The sequence below is a fragment of the Drosophila suzukii genome, chromosome 3 (genome assembly GCF_043229965.1).
Source record: "Drosophila suzukii chromosome 3, CBGP_Dsuzu_IsoJpt1.0, whole genome shotgun sequence".
NCBI lineage: Eukaryota > Metazoa > Arthropoda > Insecta > Diptera > Drosophilidae > Drosophila > Drosophila suzukii.
The window spans coordinates 2,738,779-2,752,057 of NC_092082.1; the positions used below are offsets into that span (position 1 = coordinate 2,738,779).

At 39.2% G+C, this 13,279-nt stretch overlaps 3 protein-coding genes across 3 annotated transcripts in view; 1 reads left to right on the forward strand and 2 right to left on the reverse strand.

Annotated features, from left to right (window-relative positions):
* Positions 1-13: 13 nt before the first annotated feature.
* Positions 14-1,103, reverse strand: LOC108013457 (cholesin). Its single transcript, XM_017079333.4, has 2 exons — positions 809-1,103; positions 14-753 (listed from the first exon to the last, which is right to left on the reverse strand). Exons 1-2 carry the CDS (start codon positions 963-965, stop codon positions 83-85), a joined length of 828 nt encoding a protein of 275 aa, XP_016934822.2. The 5' UTR covers positions 966-1,103; the 3' UTR covers positions 14-82.
* Positions 1,104-1,968: 865 nt separating this feature from the next.
* Positions 1,969-4,602, reverse strand: LOC118877251 (uncharacterized). Its single transcript, XM_036814909.3, has 2 exons — positions 3,533-4,602; positions 1,969-3,156 (listed from the first exon to the last, which is right to left on the reverse strand). Exons 1-2 carry the CDS (start codon positions 4,600-4,602, stop codon positions 2,238-2,240), a joined length of 1,989 nt encoding a protein of 662 aa, XP_036670804.2. The 3' UTR covers positions 1,969-2,237.
* An 815-nt stretch (positions 4,603-5,417) lies between these two features.
* The window catches only part of Svil (Supervillin), a 124,698-nt gene continuing 116,836 nt past the window's right edge, over positions 5,418-13,279 (forward strand). The window contains exon 1 of the mRNA XM_036814886.3: positions 5,418-6,016. The gene's annotated coding sequence lies outside the window, so the exon portion shown is untranslated. The remainder of the gene's footprint in view (positions 6,017-13,279) is intronic.

Sequence of the window (13,279 nt, forward strand, 5' to 3'; positions counted from 1 at the left end):
TATATATATTATATTTTTTGTAAAATAGAAAGGCTCTCTTTATTTAAATCTAAGGGCAAACATTAACAACTAACATAAACAACTAGTCGAAGCTTTGGAGGAGATCGCGTGCCCGCTGGTAACGGGTGGACTCGATCAGTTTCTGCCTTTCGGCTTCATCCTCCAGCTTTTCGCCCTCCTTGTCCAGTTTTTGGATCACCTCCTCGGCCAGTTGGCTGATCTTTGAGCGCGCTGCACCCTGAGAACTGGCCAAATACTCCAGAGCAGTGGGCCACAGCTCTGCATCCAGTTTCTCCTCATCGAAGGCGGTCTGTTGGATGGAAATCTGACGGAGTTTGTTGAATTTCCACTCCTGACGGGATTCCTTCCATTTTATGAGGTATTCCTTGTTGATTTTGGCCTCCTTGTTGGAGTTTTGATTCTTTTGGGCTTCGAGGCGCTGTTGGTGCTTCTGTTTCTTCTTTTGTCGAACGGTGACCACCGCATTGACGTTTTCCGGACGAGCAGCCTCCTTAAGCTGCTCCTCTGTTGGCTGGGAATCCTCTTCGTCGTCGTCCGAGTTGGTTTCCTGCTTGCTGCGCTTCTGCTTTTGGGATTTGTTTGCCTCCTGAGCTTGTTTTCTTTTTAGAGGCTTCTGTGGGGCATCTTCCTCGACACCACTGGTGGCCACCTGCTCCTCCACGGCGTTTTTCTTGTTACGTTTCTTGGCGTCCAAGGCTTCGTCGCCTTTTTGACGCCTCTTGGGGGGTTTACCTGCAAGTTTTGGATGTGTTATATATAGCTGATGCAGATATAAAGCCAAATTAACCTGTTGCAGCCGCCTGTTGCTCCACCTGTGGCTCCACAATCAGACTTTTGTTGGCCACCTCGTCGTCGCTGGCCGCATGTCCCGCATTCTCGGCCGTCTCGTGCTTGCGTTTCTTGCCCTGGCGTTTGGCCTTCTTCTCCAGCTCAGTGCGGGCCATTTCAGCAGTGTGTCGATTCAAAATCAACTCAAAAAACCAAGTAATCCAAGAGAAAATTAAAAAATCTTTTTAAAATCTAAGCGAAATGTGTTTAAGCGTTGCGGAGTTGCCACATGGTCAACAGTTGTGCTGTTTACCAACACTGCAAAGTACGTTGTGTACCCAGTCTGGCAACTCCCTCACCATATGACTTGTCACAATCAATCAGGCAACTCCGACAAACATTGCCAAATTTTAGCTTTTGTTTAATAATAAATAAATAAGTAAATTGGCAAGCCATAAATAACATAAAGTGCATTTCGCGTGTTTAAGGCATGGCCTGAGCCACCACCTATAGTTTTAATGAAAATCCGGTCGAATTTTAATGAAATATTTGCCATGCTACTGGCGGCGCGTAAATAAAACCCGTGTGATAGTTGAAATTAATTAAAATAAAAGCCATCTAGTAGTTAGCTATTCCTTAACTAAGGTAAAGAGGAGTATTAACCAATTAACAGGTAAGTTTTCTAGACAAATTATTCATATCCATAATTTATCTGGCGGCAGCAACAACAAATCCAACCGGCAAATGCAACTGTTTACTCGCGCGTGTGTGTGTGTGTTTTTGGCAGTGCGTGCGTGTTTGTGTGTCGCCGGCAAACTAAAATCGTGTTTTCGGTTTCAAATCGACAAGGGAATATGCAGCTTTATCATTAAAAATACAAAAAGGATTGTATATGGAGAGAGGAGTTGTCGGAAGTCCTGAAACAGCTGTTGTTTGCTGGGAGGAGGACATGAAAATCCAGCTGTATTTTTAAAGGTGAGTGTAAGCCGCCAAAAACATTTACCGTTATAAGCTAATGCAATTACACGGAGTACCGTTCTTTCTTTTTATGTTATATTTCAGGGGCGGATTCAAGGGTTTTTGGGGGTTAAATTCCCCTGTCCAAAATAAGTAAACAAACATTGTTGTTTTTATTTTATTTAACTTCATTGTTGTGTACATATGAGTATTACTAAAACAACATTTTTAAAAATGCATGCTCCTAAAAATGTGTATACACATTGGGGAAACGCTTCCGGGAATGGTTAAAAGTTTAGGAGGATTAACGAACCGTGTATTTTGTATTTGCAAGTAAAGTTTTATTTTGGCAAAAACTGCAATTAATCCTAAGGACTTTCGGAATGATTGAAAATAATCGGATGCAGCCAGCCGTTATTTATTATTTATCGTTAATATATTCATTTTTGAAATAGTACTATTAAAAATATCAGGTGTATAAAGAATTTTGACTATACATAAGAAACATTAACTGTGCGTTGTTCAAGAGTGCTACTGTCCACGGTGACATAAGACATAGAAACAATAATTGGTTTTTCCGTGGGCACATACAAACTAGGTACAACATTGGGCTCTTTCGTGGGCCCATGCAAGCTAGGTTCAATAATCGGCTCATTCAATGTCACATACGAACTAGAAACAGTACTAAGACCATCTTCGGGAATAGTTTCCATCCTCGTCATCTTAATATTAACTATACCCCTTGGAGAAACGCTTCCAGGTATGGTGATGGGACTAGGAGGATGAACCAATCCATTTTTCATCTCAATACAATCGAATAGGCCAACGGGAAATATTATTTCAATTTGACTCATTTTTTTTAGTTTAAGAATCAAAACGGCTATTATAGGTAGAAATGCGGCACCGACTGAGCCGATAATATAAAATATTTTTTCATCACCAGAGGGTTTGGACTCGCTCGTTTTATAATCGGTGAAGCTGGGACCGTTCCATACCATGCCTCCGCTGGTCCCGTCCTCGTAAAGGGCCACCACCGCCTTGTTTAAATCAGCTGCCTGTGTTTTGAACTGGAATTTCTGCATAGATGCTGGCACAGGCTCTGAATGTAGACCCTTTTGATCCTCACAGATAAAAGTTATGTTGGAGGATACGAAGCACCAGATCACGATATACGAAATAAGTTTATTTACATCCTTCGGTGGCTTCCAGGTCATGGTTTGGTTGTCTATATGGTACCAAAGGTCCTGCGGTTGGTGCAGCTCCGAGTTGGTCAGATCTGGAACATTGAGTTCGGAGCTGTTCTCCGATTGCCCTACGGAGTTTTTGCTCCAAACCAACACAGTAGCCGGCTGCCTGGGTTCCCATTTATTGAATATGGCGGAGCTTTCTCCTGTATGCAGCGGCTTTTTACTGCAAGTCAAAATATAAATTATCATTAATAAAAATTATCAGAACTTAAAAAAAAACCAACAACTTTCGACAAGATCTGACGGATGAACATAATTTTACTTCTATACTTGAACGGGTCGGAAATATCCCCTTATCTGCTATGCATACTTTTGACTTAAATTATAATACCCTCTACAAATACCCTCTGGTACCCTGTACAAAATCTTTAGGCTAGACAGGCTTTAGCTTTATGGACGATTGTGGCCGTTAGAGTTCGCTGAAATAAATTTGCGATGCACAAGAATCTCTAGAATATACATGCCTTCTTTTTAGCTTTTATAGTTTCCGAGATCTCAGCGTTTATACGGACGGACAGACGGACGAAGTATTCGCTTACCTTGTGTCTGTACGCACAATATAGGTTAAGTCAGAGTCGCCAAACTCCAGACTGTATATATGGTGCCAGAAAACGTGAAGATGTTTTGTATCTGGTTCGTAATAGAACACATCGTTCAGTAAGTACGGAGGCCTGCCGGGCCGATAAGTATCCGTGGTGAATTTAACAGCGTAATAATCTCTCGTCCATGGATTATTTCTGCCCCTGTAACGACGCCACACATGCACTACAAAGGTCTGGTTATAGTAGTGCGGCGTATGGAAGCATATCTCATCCTTAGCCCACAAAAATTTTTGGAAAACTGGCTTAAGCTCTTTCTTCAAACCGACTCGTGGATTTTGCGGATACAGCATAAGCTTCCAATCGTATGTGTCATAGACTGAATAGGATCCAAAATCGATGCAAGTTAAATTGCCTGGTTTGTTGTTTATTATTGGCGAACTTATCGGCCAATGCGGCACTTTTATTTGTGTTCTATTGAAAAGAAATATCTGCTTTTGCAATGTATATCCCTTTTGCATTTCAAGTGCAAAGGTTAGGATCGGGTTTTCTGATGTGGTTAGTGAGTACTGGTTAGTGCACTGAATTTGAGTCCCCATCGATTGGCACTGGTGCTTTTCCCCACTATCTATGCTGAGATAGTATTTGGTGGATTCCCAGAAACCTCTAAATACCAGCTGGTTAAAGCTACATTCCGCCACCAATATGTCCCCTCGACTAATGCACTCAAAGTCCTTGACATTCAGCTTTGGTACCACTTCAATGGCGGAAGAAGTTGTGGTGAGGTCGTGCTGGCATATAAAAATCAAAATTCCTCCTTCAGGCGGAGTTTTTATTACGCTGTGCTTGATGGTAAAGTTGTCGATGTGCACTGTATCCAACTTGAGGCGATCGTTAGAAAGTAGATTATGAGTACCCTCTCCACGACAGGGATCGTAAGAACAGATCAAATCAAAAGAATCTCCGCTTATCGGGTGTTTAGGATTGGTATACACTATTAAATTACGATCGCACAAAGCACTCAAACCACTGGGCGCTGTAGCTATAAAAAAACACGTCCACCAAATCATGTCGCTAAAAAACTAATGTACGCAAAGCAATCGTGTTTTCAAATTCCATACTCTTATCACTGGATTTTATTCAGCTGCAGAGATTATTATTTTAAAATAATTTTTAATAAAAAGAAACAAGGCAAACAATGCACGGACGCCTTGGGGAATACAAGTTATACAGTTCGAGTCCCGCAATCAGCGGCACCACTAAAAAGGGCACCCTATAGACTATGCCGATTATGACATTAAGTTTGAAATGAAATGGCAAACAATTTTGTAAGGATTAAGAGGAAGAATTGAATTATTTATCTTAAAACATTGGTGACCTTCAGTATAATCAGTATATTAATATAGTGCATAAAGCATCATTAAATCTTTGTTTTTTTTTGCAGAACCAAACGATTTTAAATAATTTATGTACCGAATCTCATTAAAAATTGTACTTTTTGCAAATGATTAAACTTTTTAAATAATATAATAAAAAATTAAACCGGATAATGTGACATTTTCAAAAAGATTCTTTGCAATTCCCCACCAATTGTAATTTCACTTTCATCCGATGAACGCCGGCGCGCCATTTACACAAAAAATCGTTGTAAACAAAAATGGTCGGCTGAAATGCTCATACAAAATTTCCTCACAAGCCTTTGGCTCTTTGAGTAGTTTTCCGGCGTGGGGCAAAAATAGAATTTTTCCGACTTTTCCTGAGTTTTCCGCCTAGCCACGAGTGAGAGGAAAGCTCTCACTCAGGGGTCGTCTCAGAATTTGTTGGCCATTGGATTCCTCCGCTGGCCATTCAGTTTTGCTTTGGTTGTGTTCCCGTTCGCATCGTGTTTTCCCTTCGCGTTTTCCGGCTTTTCCGTCGCGATCTTTGGTGCTTTTCCACGCGTTTCTATCCCGAATTCTGACAAAATCACTTGGTGTTCTCAATCGAAAAAATCCCAAAGATACTTCAACAAATTTTTGGCGGTGAAAGAACGTTTCGAGATTTATATGGAATATATCTCAGGTGTATAAGTCACTTTCTGATTGGTAGGGCGGCATCTTTACTGGCTAATTGGATTGTCCACAGTTACAACAACAAAAAGTGCAGACAGCGGACCTGTCACAACAAATAGAAAAAAAAGAAAATAAAGGCTAACGACTCCGGTTAACTTCGCCGGTAACACGCGTGTGGTTTTGTGTGCCTTACCAGTAATCAATATAGTGGCATTTGTTTTCGCGCGTTTTACTTTCTAACATACTTCGGTACCTCGGTTTTACCCCTCGGATCCCTTCCCCAACTGAACCCTGCGGTTTCTGTGACAACGTGAGCGGCCTAAACAAACCTGAAGAGGCCAACCCCAAACGAAACTCAAGAAATATCACCCAACTTTCTGTTCTGGAATGATAAAGCTCGGCATATAAATGCTCGACAGTACGCGCTATAAGTGTAAGTTATAAATGAAACTAGTTTATATAGATTACAATTCTTTCTTCTTAGAACCCTATAGACTTTTAAGTATGAGAACTTTCTTTAAAGTTTCTGCTTTTGATTTAAGATTAAACTGAAGAAGTCAATCTATATTTTTGAAAAGAAATTTAGATGTAGTTTAATCTTTTTTCTTTATACAGCTGTATTAAATTCTTTTACTCTTTATAAATTGTTCTAATTTTTTGAATACATATAACATTGTATATGCTCCAAATTGAAATCTTTTAGAATTGCTTTATGCATTTTCTCGCCGTGCAATTTCCTTATTTGTTTATAAACATTTCGGCACACCCGTTGGAACGACTATTACATCAGCTGAGGTAGAGAGGTGTGGTCGCGGTCCACTTGTGTGCGTCCATCATGATTCAGTTTCGGATTCAAATCTGTATCTACTCTATGCGCTAGCAACTTGTATCTATTTGGCATCCGCATCTTCGGAAACGTATTCTACCTCGCCTGCGCCGGCGTTTGTTTTTCCAATAGTTTTCCTCTAAAAATGGATCGGTTCATCGGCAATTAGGGCCCCCAAAAATAAGATATATTTATTCAAACTAAACTCATTCGTTCGTCTAATATAAATGATTCAGTGCTGAACATCATTTCTCTTCAATCGTGTGGGACTTGGAAGGTAGTATATCATTCCAGCAATTTTGGAAACGTCAAAAACTGATGATGGTTGCATTTGGGTGTGAGATTTTTGTCCTAAAGTTGGATGTTCTGTATGTTTAAGTGTCTCTGGTGTTATTGACATTAAAATTTATTTCTTTGGAAAGAACTTTTAGTTTTCATTGACTTACATTTATTACTAATTCATTTGTTATATAAATTATATTTATTAAACATTGTATTACATATTCAAATCGTTGTATTTTTACAAAGAGTATATATTAAACGTTCTACATCTACCTTGCCCCTTAAATTTTTTTCTATTTTTGCTTTGCGGCACTGGGAAAATGTATACTTTGAGCACAAATGTCAAATATCGCTTTTTAAGGGTCACCGGCTAAATATTTTCGCTCTGCATATTCATTTTTCAATGTTGCCCATTGCAACTTGGCAAGTTGGCCAACAAAAGACGTTGTTTTCTTTTTTAGTCTTTGCTTGCAAATAAACCAGCCCTTTGGCTCATCGGTGGTTGGTTGTCGGATGTTGAGTCATTCTCTATAAGGGTTGAGTGCATTTTTATGCTCTATACAGATAGTTAGGTCGTAAATTCTCTGACCAGACTATGAGCAAACAAATCGCCGGCTTCCTTTGCAGCTTATAATTTGCTTTCTAATGGTTTCTTACTATACGCTTTTTGATTTATTTCCCCAAATAGAGTGAGGCATAAAGATGAAAACACATTCATTAGCTTTATTTTGGTTCTGCTTGATTCCAAAGTCAGATATTTATTCTGTTCTCTTTCCATTCGAATTGACGTCAAATTGTTTATGCAGCCCATGGGCCGTTTAGTTGATGGCCGGCTGTTTTATATATTCTCTATATGTGGATGGATATCTATATGTGCTACTGTTTGCCGATATTGTGATTTCTATATAGGGAAATTAAACGGCCTCTTGATTTCAGATGCAAGTCAGGATTTGGCGACTTGAGGGCGTCACAGATTTGCGCGTTCGAAACGCGAATGAAATTTTAATGCAGCGGCTGCCTTTTCGCCTGTTTTTCGAATCGTTAAATACACATTATATAGCCATATTCCATTTTTTTGGCTTAAATGGCGTCGCGCCGACACGCGCACTTCCGTCACCCAAATGTTTTCAGAGAAAATCCCACAAAAAACAATTGCCAAAATATAAACTGAAACAAATACAATTTGTTTTTCGGGCGACAGAGTAACGACATGGGGAAGCAAGTGTTAAAATAAATTGTGACAGATTGCTGGGGGTAGCACGCAGACTGTGTTCGATAGCTATATAATATCAGGGTCTCTTTACGATATGTCGCGTAATTTTAGCTCGTTAAAATATGAAAAATTGTCTGGTCAGGACAGAAAAACCGATCGAGTCGGGGATAATGAGAAGCAAACAAAGATTAATGGAATATGTTGAAATTCTGGCTGTAATGAGCGGTGTTAAAGTCGTAAATATTGATCATGAGTGGTTCAATGATCTGCGAATATCTTTATGATATTTATCCCTTTTTTGAAAGTGAAATAAGTGTTAAACTCAAAAAAGGAAATTAAAAATGTTCAAAAACATGAAACAATAATATTGTTGGTACCCAAGTACGAAGATTATTTTTTGATAATATTTCCCAATTCCTTTCTCCTAACTCATACCTTATAATATTTTCTTTAAAGACTTTAAGTGACTTCCTTTAGCTTAAAAAATGGAATTCTCTTCCATCCATTTTTCTCGCTTTGAAAGAATTTTTGGATAAATAAAATTGTAATTTTCTTTCTCAATAGAAACCCCCAAAAATATTTTAAAATGTTTTCCTATAGAATTTAAAAAAATTGTCTTTAAATAAATTGTGCAGAACGAATTCCTAGCTAGACATTAATTTACTAGACAGACCGACAGACATATATAGAATGGGCAAACAACAAATGGCCAGAATATTCTAAATGGGATACCTAAAATAATCCACAGATCTGACGACATCAGTGGCGATACGAAAAGCCTTGAGGAAGTGTGTTGCAAAAAATAAAAAAACACTTTAGTTAGTCGATTTTGTTTCACGTGACCCTGAAAGAGTAAAATTGAACATGAAATATGGTGAACTAGGTCAATACAAGGGGGCAATATGGGTTGACTCAATTTCGCGGACAACGAGGTCGGGAAAAGATGGGCCAACCCGTTGAGCATGGCAACCAAAACAGAACCCAAACCCGAACCCTCCCCCATTATCCAATAAACAATCCAATTAAAACAATTGCCAGGGACAACGAACGATATCTCAATGCGTTTTGCATTGCGTGTATTTGCTCGGGCCTTAATGGGTCAAATATACTCGAAGTATCTGATGGATAGTTTCCCAGCTATAAGTTTCTTCGCCCTATCGCTTTTCCTTGCCCCATTGGAAAGAAAGTGAAAGTCCATGTGCGTCGGGGCCAAGCAATTTAATGTACATTTCTGTTCATTAATCTTTTCTTTTTTGGTTTTTTCAGTTCGCCTTTTTTTGCGATAATGCTTTGATTGTTTTGCTCCATGTGCGACTGCTAAGGTTTTGATTGATTTGGCGTGCCTGGTAAAAGCCAGAAAAATAGTTGGTTCTTTCTTCATTCTGCGGTCGCCCGCAAATTGATACAAATTAACATTCGAAGTATCAAATTTGATTATAAAATGTTAATTTTAGAGCACTATTCGGGCTAGATTTAACACTAGCCCCATTTCAGATCATCAAAAGATGAGAAGATAATGCGTTAGACTTCGTACAACTTAATTATTTGGCTTCGGGTCAGAGAATGTTTGTTTTCAGCTAATTATGATAAATGATCTTTGCTGTTTGGTCAGCTTAACAGATTAATTCTTGATTTTAACTGGCTTAGATAGTGATTTTAATAAGAGCAGAACTTCAGAACTTTATAATTTTTAAGATAACTCTTTTTTCTGGTTTGCTTTCTATTCTAGTGACCTTTTTATCTCTAGAAAGAAATTAAGAAACATCTAAATGTACTTCCAAAAACTGAGGTTCTTTTGATAAAAATTTGAGCCGAATTCCATTGAAAACAAATGATTGACATTTCTGGTTTCCAGCTGCCATTCCTTGGTTTTCTTCCGTTACAAATACCATACGTCTTGTAGGTTTCTCCCCCAATTTGCCAGCTTATTAACTGGATCTCTCCGCTCCTCTTGAGATCCCATAAACCTGGGCGTGCAATCAATCCGTCTGTCAGCATATGGGGACAGGATTGTTTCGGGCTCTGTGGGTTTTTGGTATAATTACGGGCGTGCAATTGTCTGTAACCCAATTCGAGCTTGGCATTTCATTCAAGTTCAGATGGAAACACGTTTGCTGTTATTCGATATTGCTGCGTGGGTTGGAAAATCGTTTCGCGCCTTGTTTTTTCGTTCCTTTACAGAAATACAGAAAAAAATCAAATTGAATTTGCATAGAGCTGAGAGAGGTCTGGAATAAAAAGATCGTTATATATGCTGCGCCATGTAATTTGAATTGAAGAATGGTTATTATGATATTTGCATATAAGTTGGCAATTAATTGGCAACCACTGCGAATGACACACCTTTCGTCAGACGTCAAGGATTGGCCATGGGCCATAGGATGCATGTCGCGGATTAGGGTCCGTCATAGGAATTAACATAAAATAGGCAAACAAATTTCTCGAACTGCGTTCGAGCCCAAAACGTGCCTCTCTATGGCATTCTGGTTACTATTATATATATATATTTTTATTTTGTTCACTACTTTTTCTAAGCAAACAAGAAACCGTGGCACGTGAGCATTTTACAAATGAACCGACAACATAAAGAAAAACCAAAACCAGAAATAACAACATCATAGCGCACCTACAAACAGACGATTTCATAAAAATACATGAGTAAAGTCCATAAAAAATTAAAATAAAAACCAAAAAGTAGCAGCTGCATAGGTAAAAATGGTGAGAAACATGGTATTTTTGTTTTCAAATATTCAAACGTACTTGCTATCTTTCTGTATCGATGCGTACGTTCTACGAGGCATGCGTAAGGTTTAATGGAAATAACATGGGGTATTGCCACATAGAGAGTAGGTGAACATGGATTGCTCTATAAGATATAGTTCTGTATTTTTACAGAAATTTAAAATTTCAAATATTCATATAGACTTCAATATTTAAAGATCCTTAACCTTATAAACACGAAGCCTGCCAAGATATAAATCTTCTCTGTTTAGTTTATTCTGTATTACATATAGAGCTATAGTATAAACCTGATAACTATATAGTTATAGGTCGTTAAAAATTAAGATTTAGTATCAATTTATTCATTTTTATTGTGTTACTGTGCTATTTTAATGAATGAATACCATCCTGTGTAGAGTATCCAAATTTTTCCCCTAGCTATAACCCATCATAACTTGAGATCTGGACGTGCTGTCGATGCGGGGCGGGAGTCAGTTCTCATTTAGATTGCATCTGGCATGGCGAACGGACTTGAATTCTGGGGCCCTATTTATAGGCGGATTGCGCATTGTCTTCTAGTTTCGCCGTCGAGGTGCTGATATAAAACGCCCGATTAAATTTATGCACACACCATGGAATGGCGATGCCAACACACTGGGCTGCACTTTTCACTTGTGATTTATGCCGCTGGGGCGTGGCAGCTCAACTGGGTTGGGTGCGGGTGCAGTTGCTCAAGTCCCAAATACCCAATCCTCAAGAATTTCTTAATGGTCAGTTGGTTGGATGGTCGGTTGGTTGGGGGTCTCGTTACGTGACCAGCTGGAAAAAATGCCACAAAATGTTTTCTTTTTATTGCGAAAGCGTAAAATCGAAAGTGCCAAGTGGCAGATTGTCGCCGGTTGACGGTTGGCTCCTTGGATTGAAGCCATCTCCTCCACCTCCTCCTCCATTTTTCCTCATCTGACTGGCCAATTGCCGCATTGCATCATCTTTTACATCTCATATTTCGTATAGTCGTCTGGCCGGCTGTAAATACCAAATATAATTGTTTAACTGTCCATAAAAATGAAGCAACATAAAAGGAGACCCTTTTGCGTCTGCCAACGAACGTCCATTGAACTTGGGGCTCCAAAAACGCCTCAAAGAGATATCTTTGAGCTGCCTCCGACAAAATAATTTCACACCAATGTGGCAGAAAGTATCTCGTGGATTGTTGAATGCCCCCGACTACCTGACAGTGTCCCATCCATCAATCGGTGGAAAGATTGCGCCACAGGTCAGCAGGTGTTTGAGTTGTTTGGGGGTGGAACTCATAGGCGTAGAGCCAGATGATCTCTGGGTTTTGGTTTCCTTGAGAACTACCAGTTGAGACATCAGCAAGGTGTGGGAAATAAAGGGAATCGCATCAAGGAAGCTGCATGGTTAGATCTGGGATAATTGGTATGGGAATTTTCGTAAATATAGTACTAATAAAACCAAAGAAAAGGTTAATTTTAAAAATGTTAACAGAATTTAATCGATGGTAAATGTAAATAAAAAGAATTAATCCTCAAATTACATAGTAAACTACATGTTATATCCCTTCCGTGGTTATATAAATTTCAAGGATAATAAATTACCCTCCAATCATGAAATACGATTGTATAATTATCCAACTGTCTAATTTGATAGTGAGTTTCTCAACCATTTCGCTAAAATGCCAGATGAATACGGTTCGAAACCAAAACTCTCTATTACATCGGCGGTTCCCTTTCGCCACATTTCGCCACATTCCTGATCATTAACTGCATTTTGTTGGCCACACAATCTGTCGCCATAAACCGCACCGAACCGAATGTAAACCTCTATTGAGCAAACTTGATTTATGAGCGGTTGCAATTGCAGATATTTCGCTATCGCCGCACTCTCACTCTCTTCTGGTCCATTTGGAAATTGCATGTCAACGGAAATTGCTTAATCATTTCCACGCATATCATGTATACTACTATATACCATACCATATGACTAATCCCATCTGTCTGTCCTCTTCCTTTCTTGCAGGTAAGTTTCACCGATATCGTTGTTTTTTGGGCCATAGGCAATCAAAGGAAATCGTTGCGTAAGTCAATAAAAAAACGGAGTTCATTTGTTTACTTAGGACTTCCCCTTGGGGAGGACTTATATAATCCGGTTCCTGCAAGGAAGTGAGTTGTACATAAAAAAGGGAGCCATTAGCATGTGCAGTCTAAAAAAAATAAAGTGAGGCCCATAATGGATTTTCCAATCAATGCAGGCAGTGATTATGGTTACCAGTCGCGACCAATAAAATTATTGGCTCATTTGGTCAGGCGGCTAGCAAAATACGAGGGAAATAAACTAAAGAGATACCCTCCACTCCTTGATTATCATGACCATCGTATCTCCTTGGCTCAACCACCACTACCTGACCCCTTGTCGCGCCTAATGATCTTTAACCTGGCCAACAACGATCCCATCTCGGCCCAGACAGTCTGCCTCTTTTGTTGTTATTGATCGCTGTAAAACACAGCATTCAAACGTGCGTCGAGTACTTTGTATCTGTGTATCTTTGTATCTGGCGAATGCATTTCGTTGTATCTCAAGTGTCTGGGCTTGTATCTTTTTTTTACGAATGTTTGCCCGGCTCATTTGCAAAA

What these genes read in the sequence shown, in the direction of transcription:
- LOC108013457 (XM_017079333.4), bottom strand. Translation starts at nt 965, where the DNA reads ATGGCCCGCACTGAGCTGGAGAAGAAGGCCAAACGCCAGGGCAAGAAA. An exon ending in GCAACAGGCGGCTGCAACAG is followed by an intron (nt 754 to 808) that starts GTTAATTTGGCT and finishes CAAAACTTGCAG; the next exon opens with GTAAACCCCCCAAGAGGCGT.
- LOC118877251 (XM_036814909.3), bottom strand. Translation starts at nt 4,602, where the DNA reads ATGATTTGGTGGACGTGTTTTTTTATAGCTACAGCGCCCAGTGGTTTG. An exon ending in ATTGTGCGTACAGACACAAG is followed by an intron (nt 3,157 to 3,532) that starts GTAAGCGAATAC and finishes TTTGACTTGCAG; the next exon opens with TAAAAAGCCGCTGCATACAG.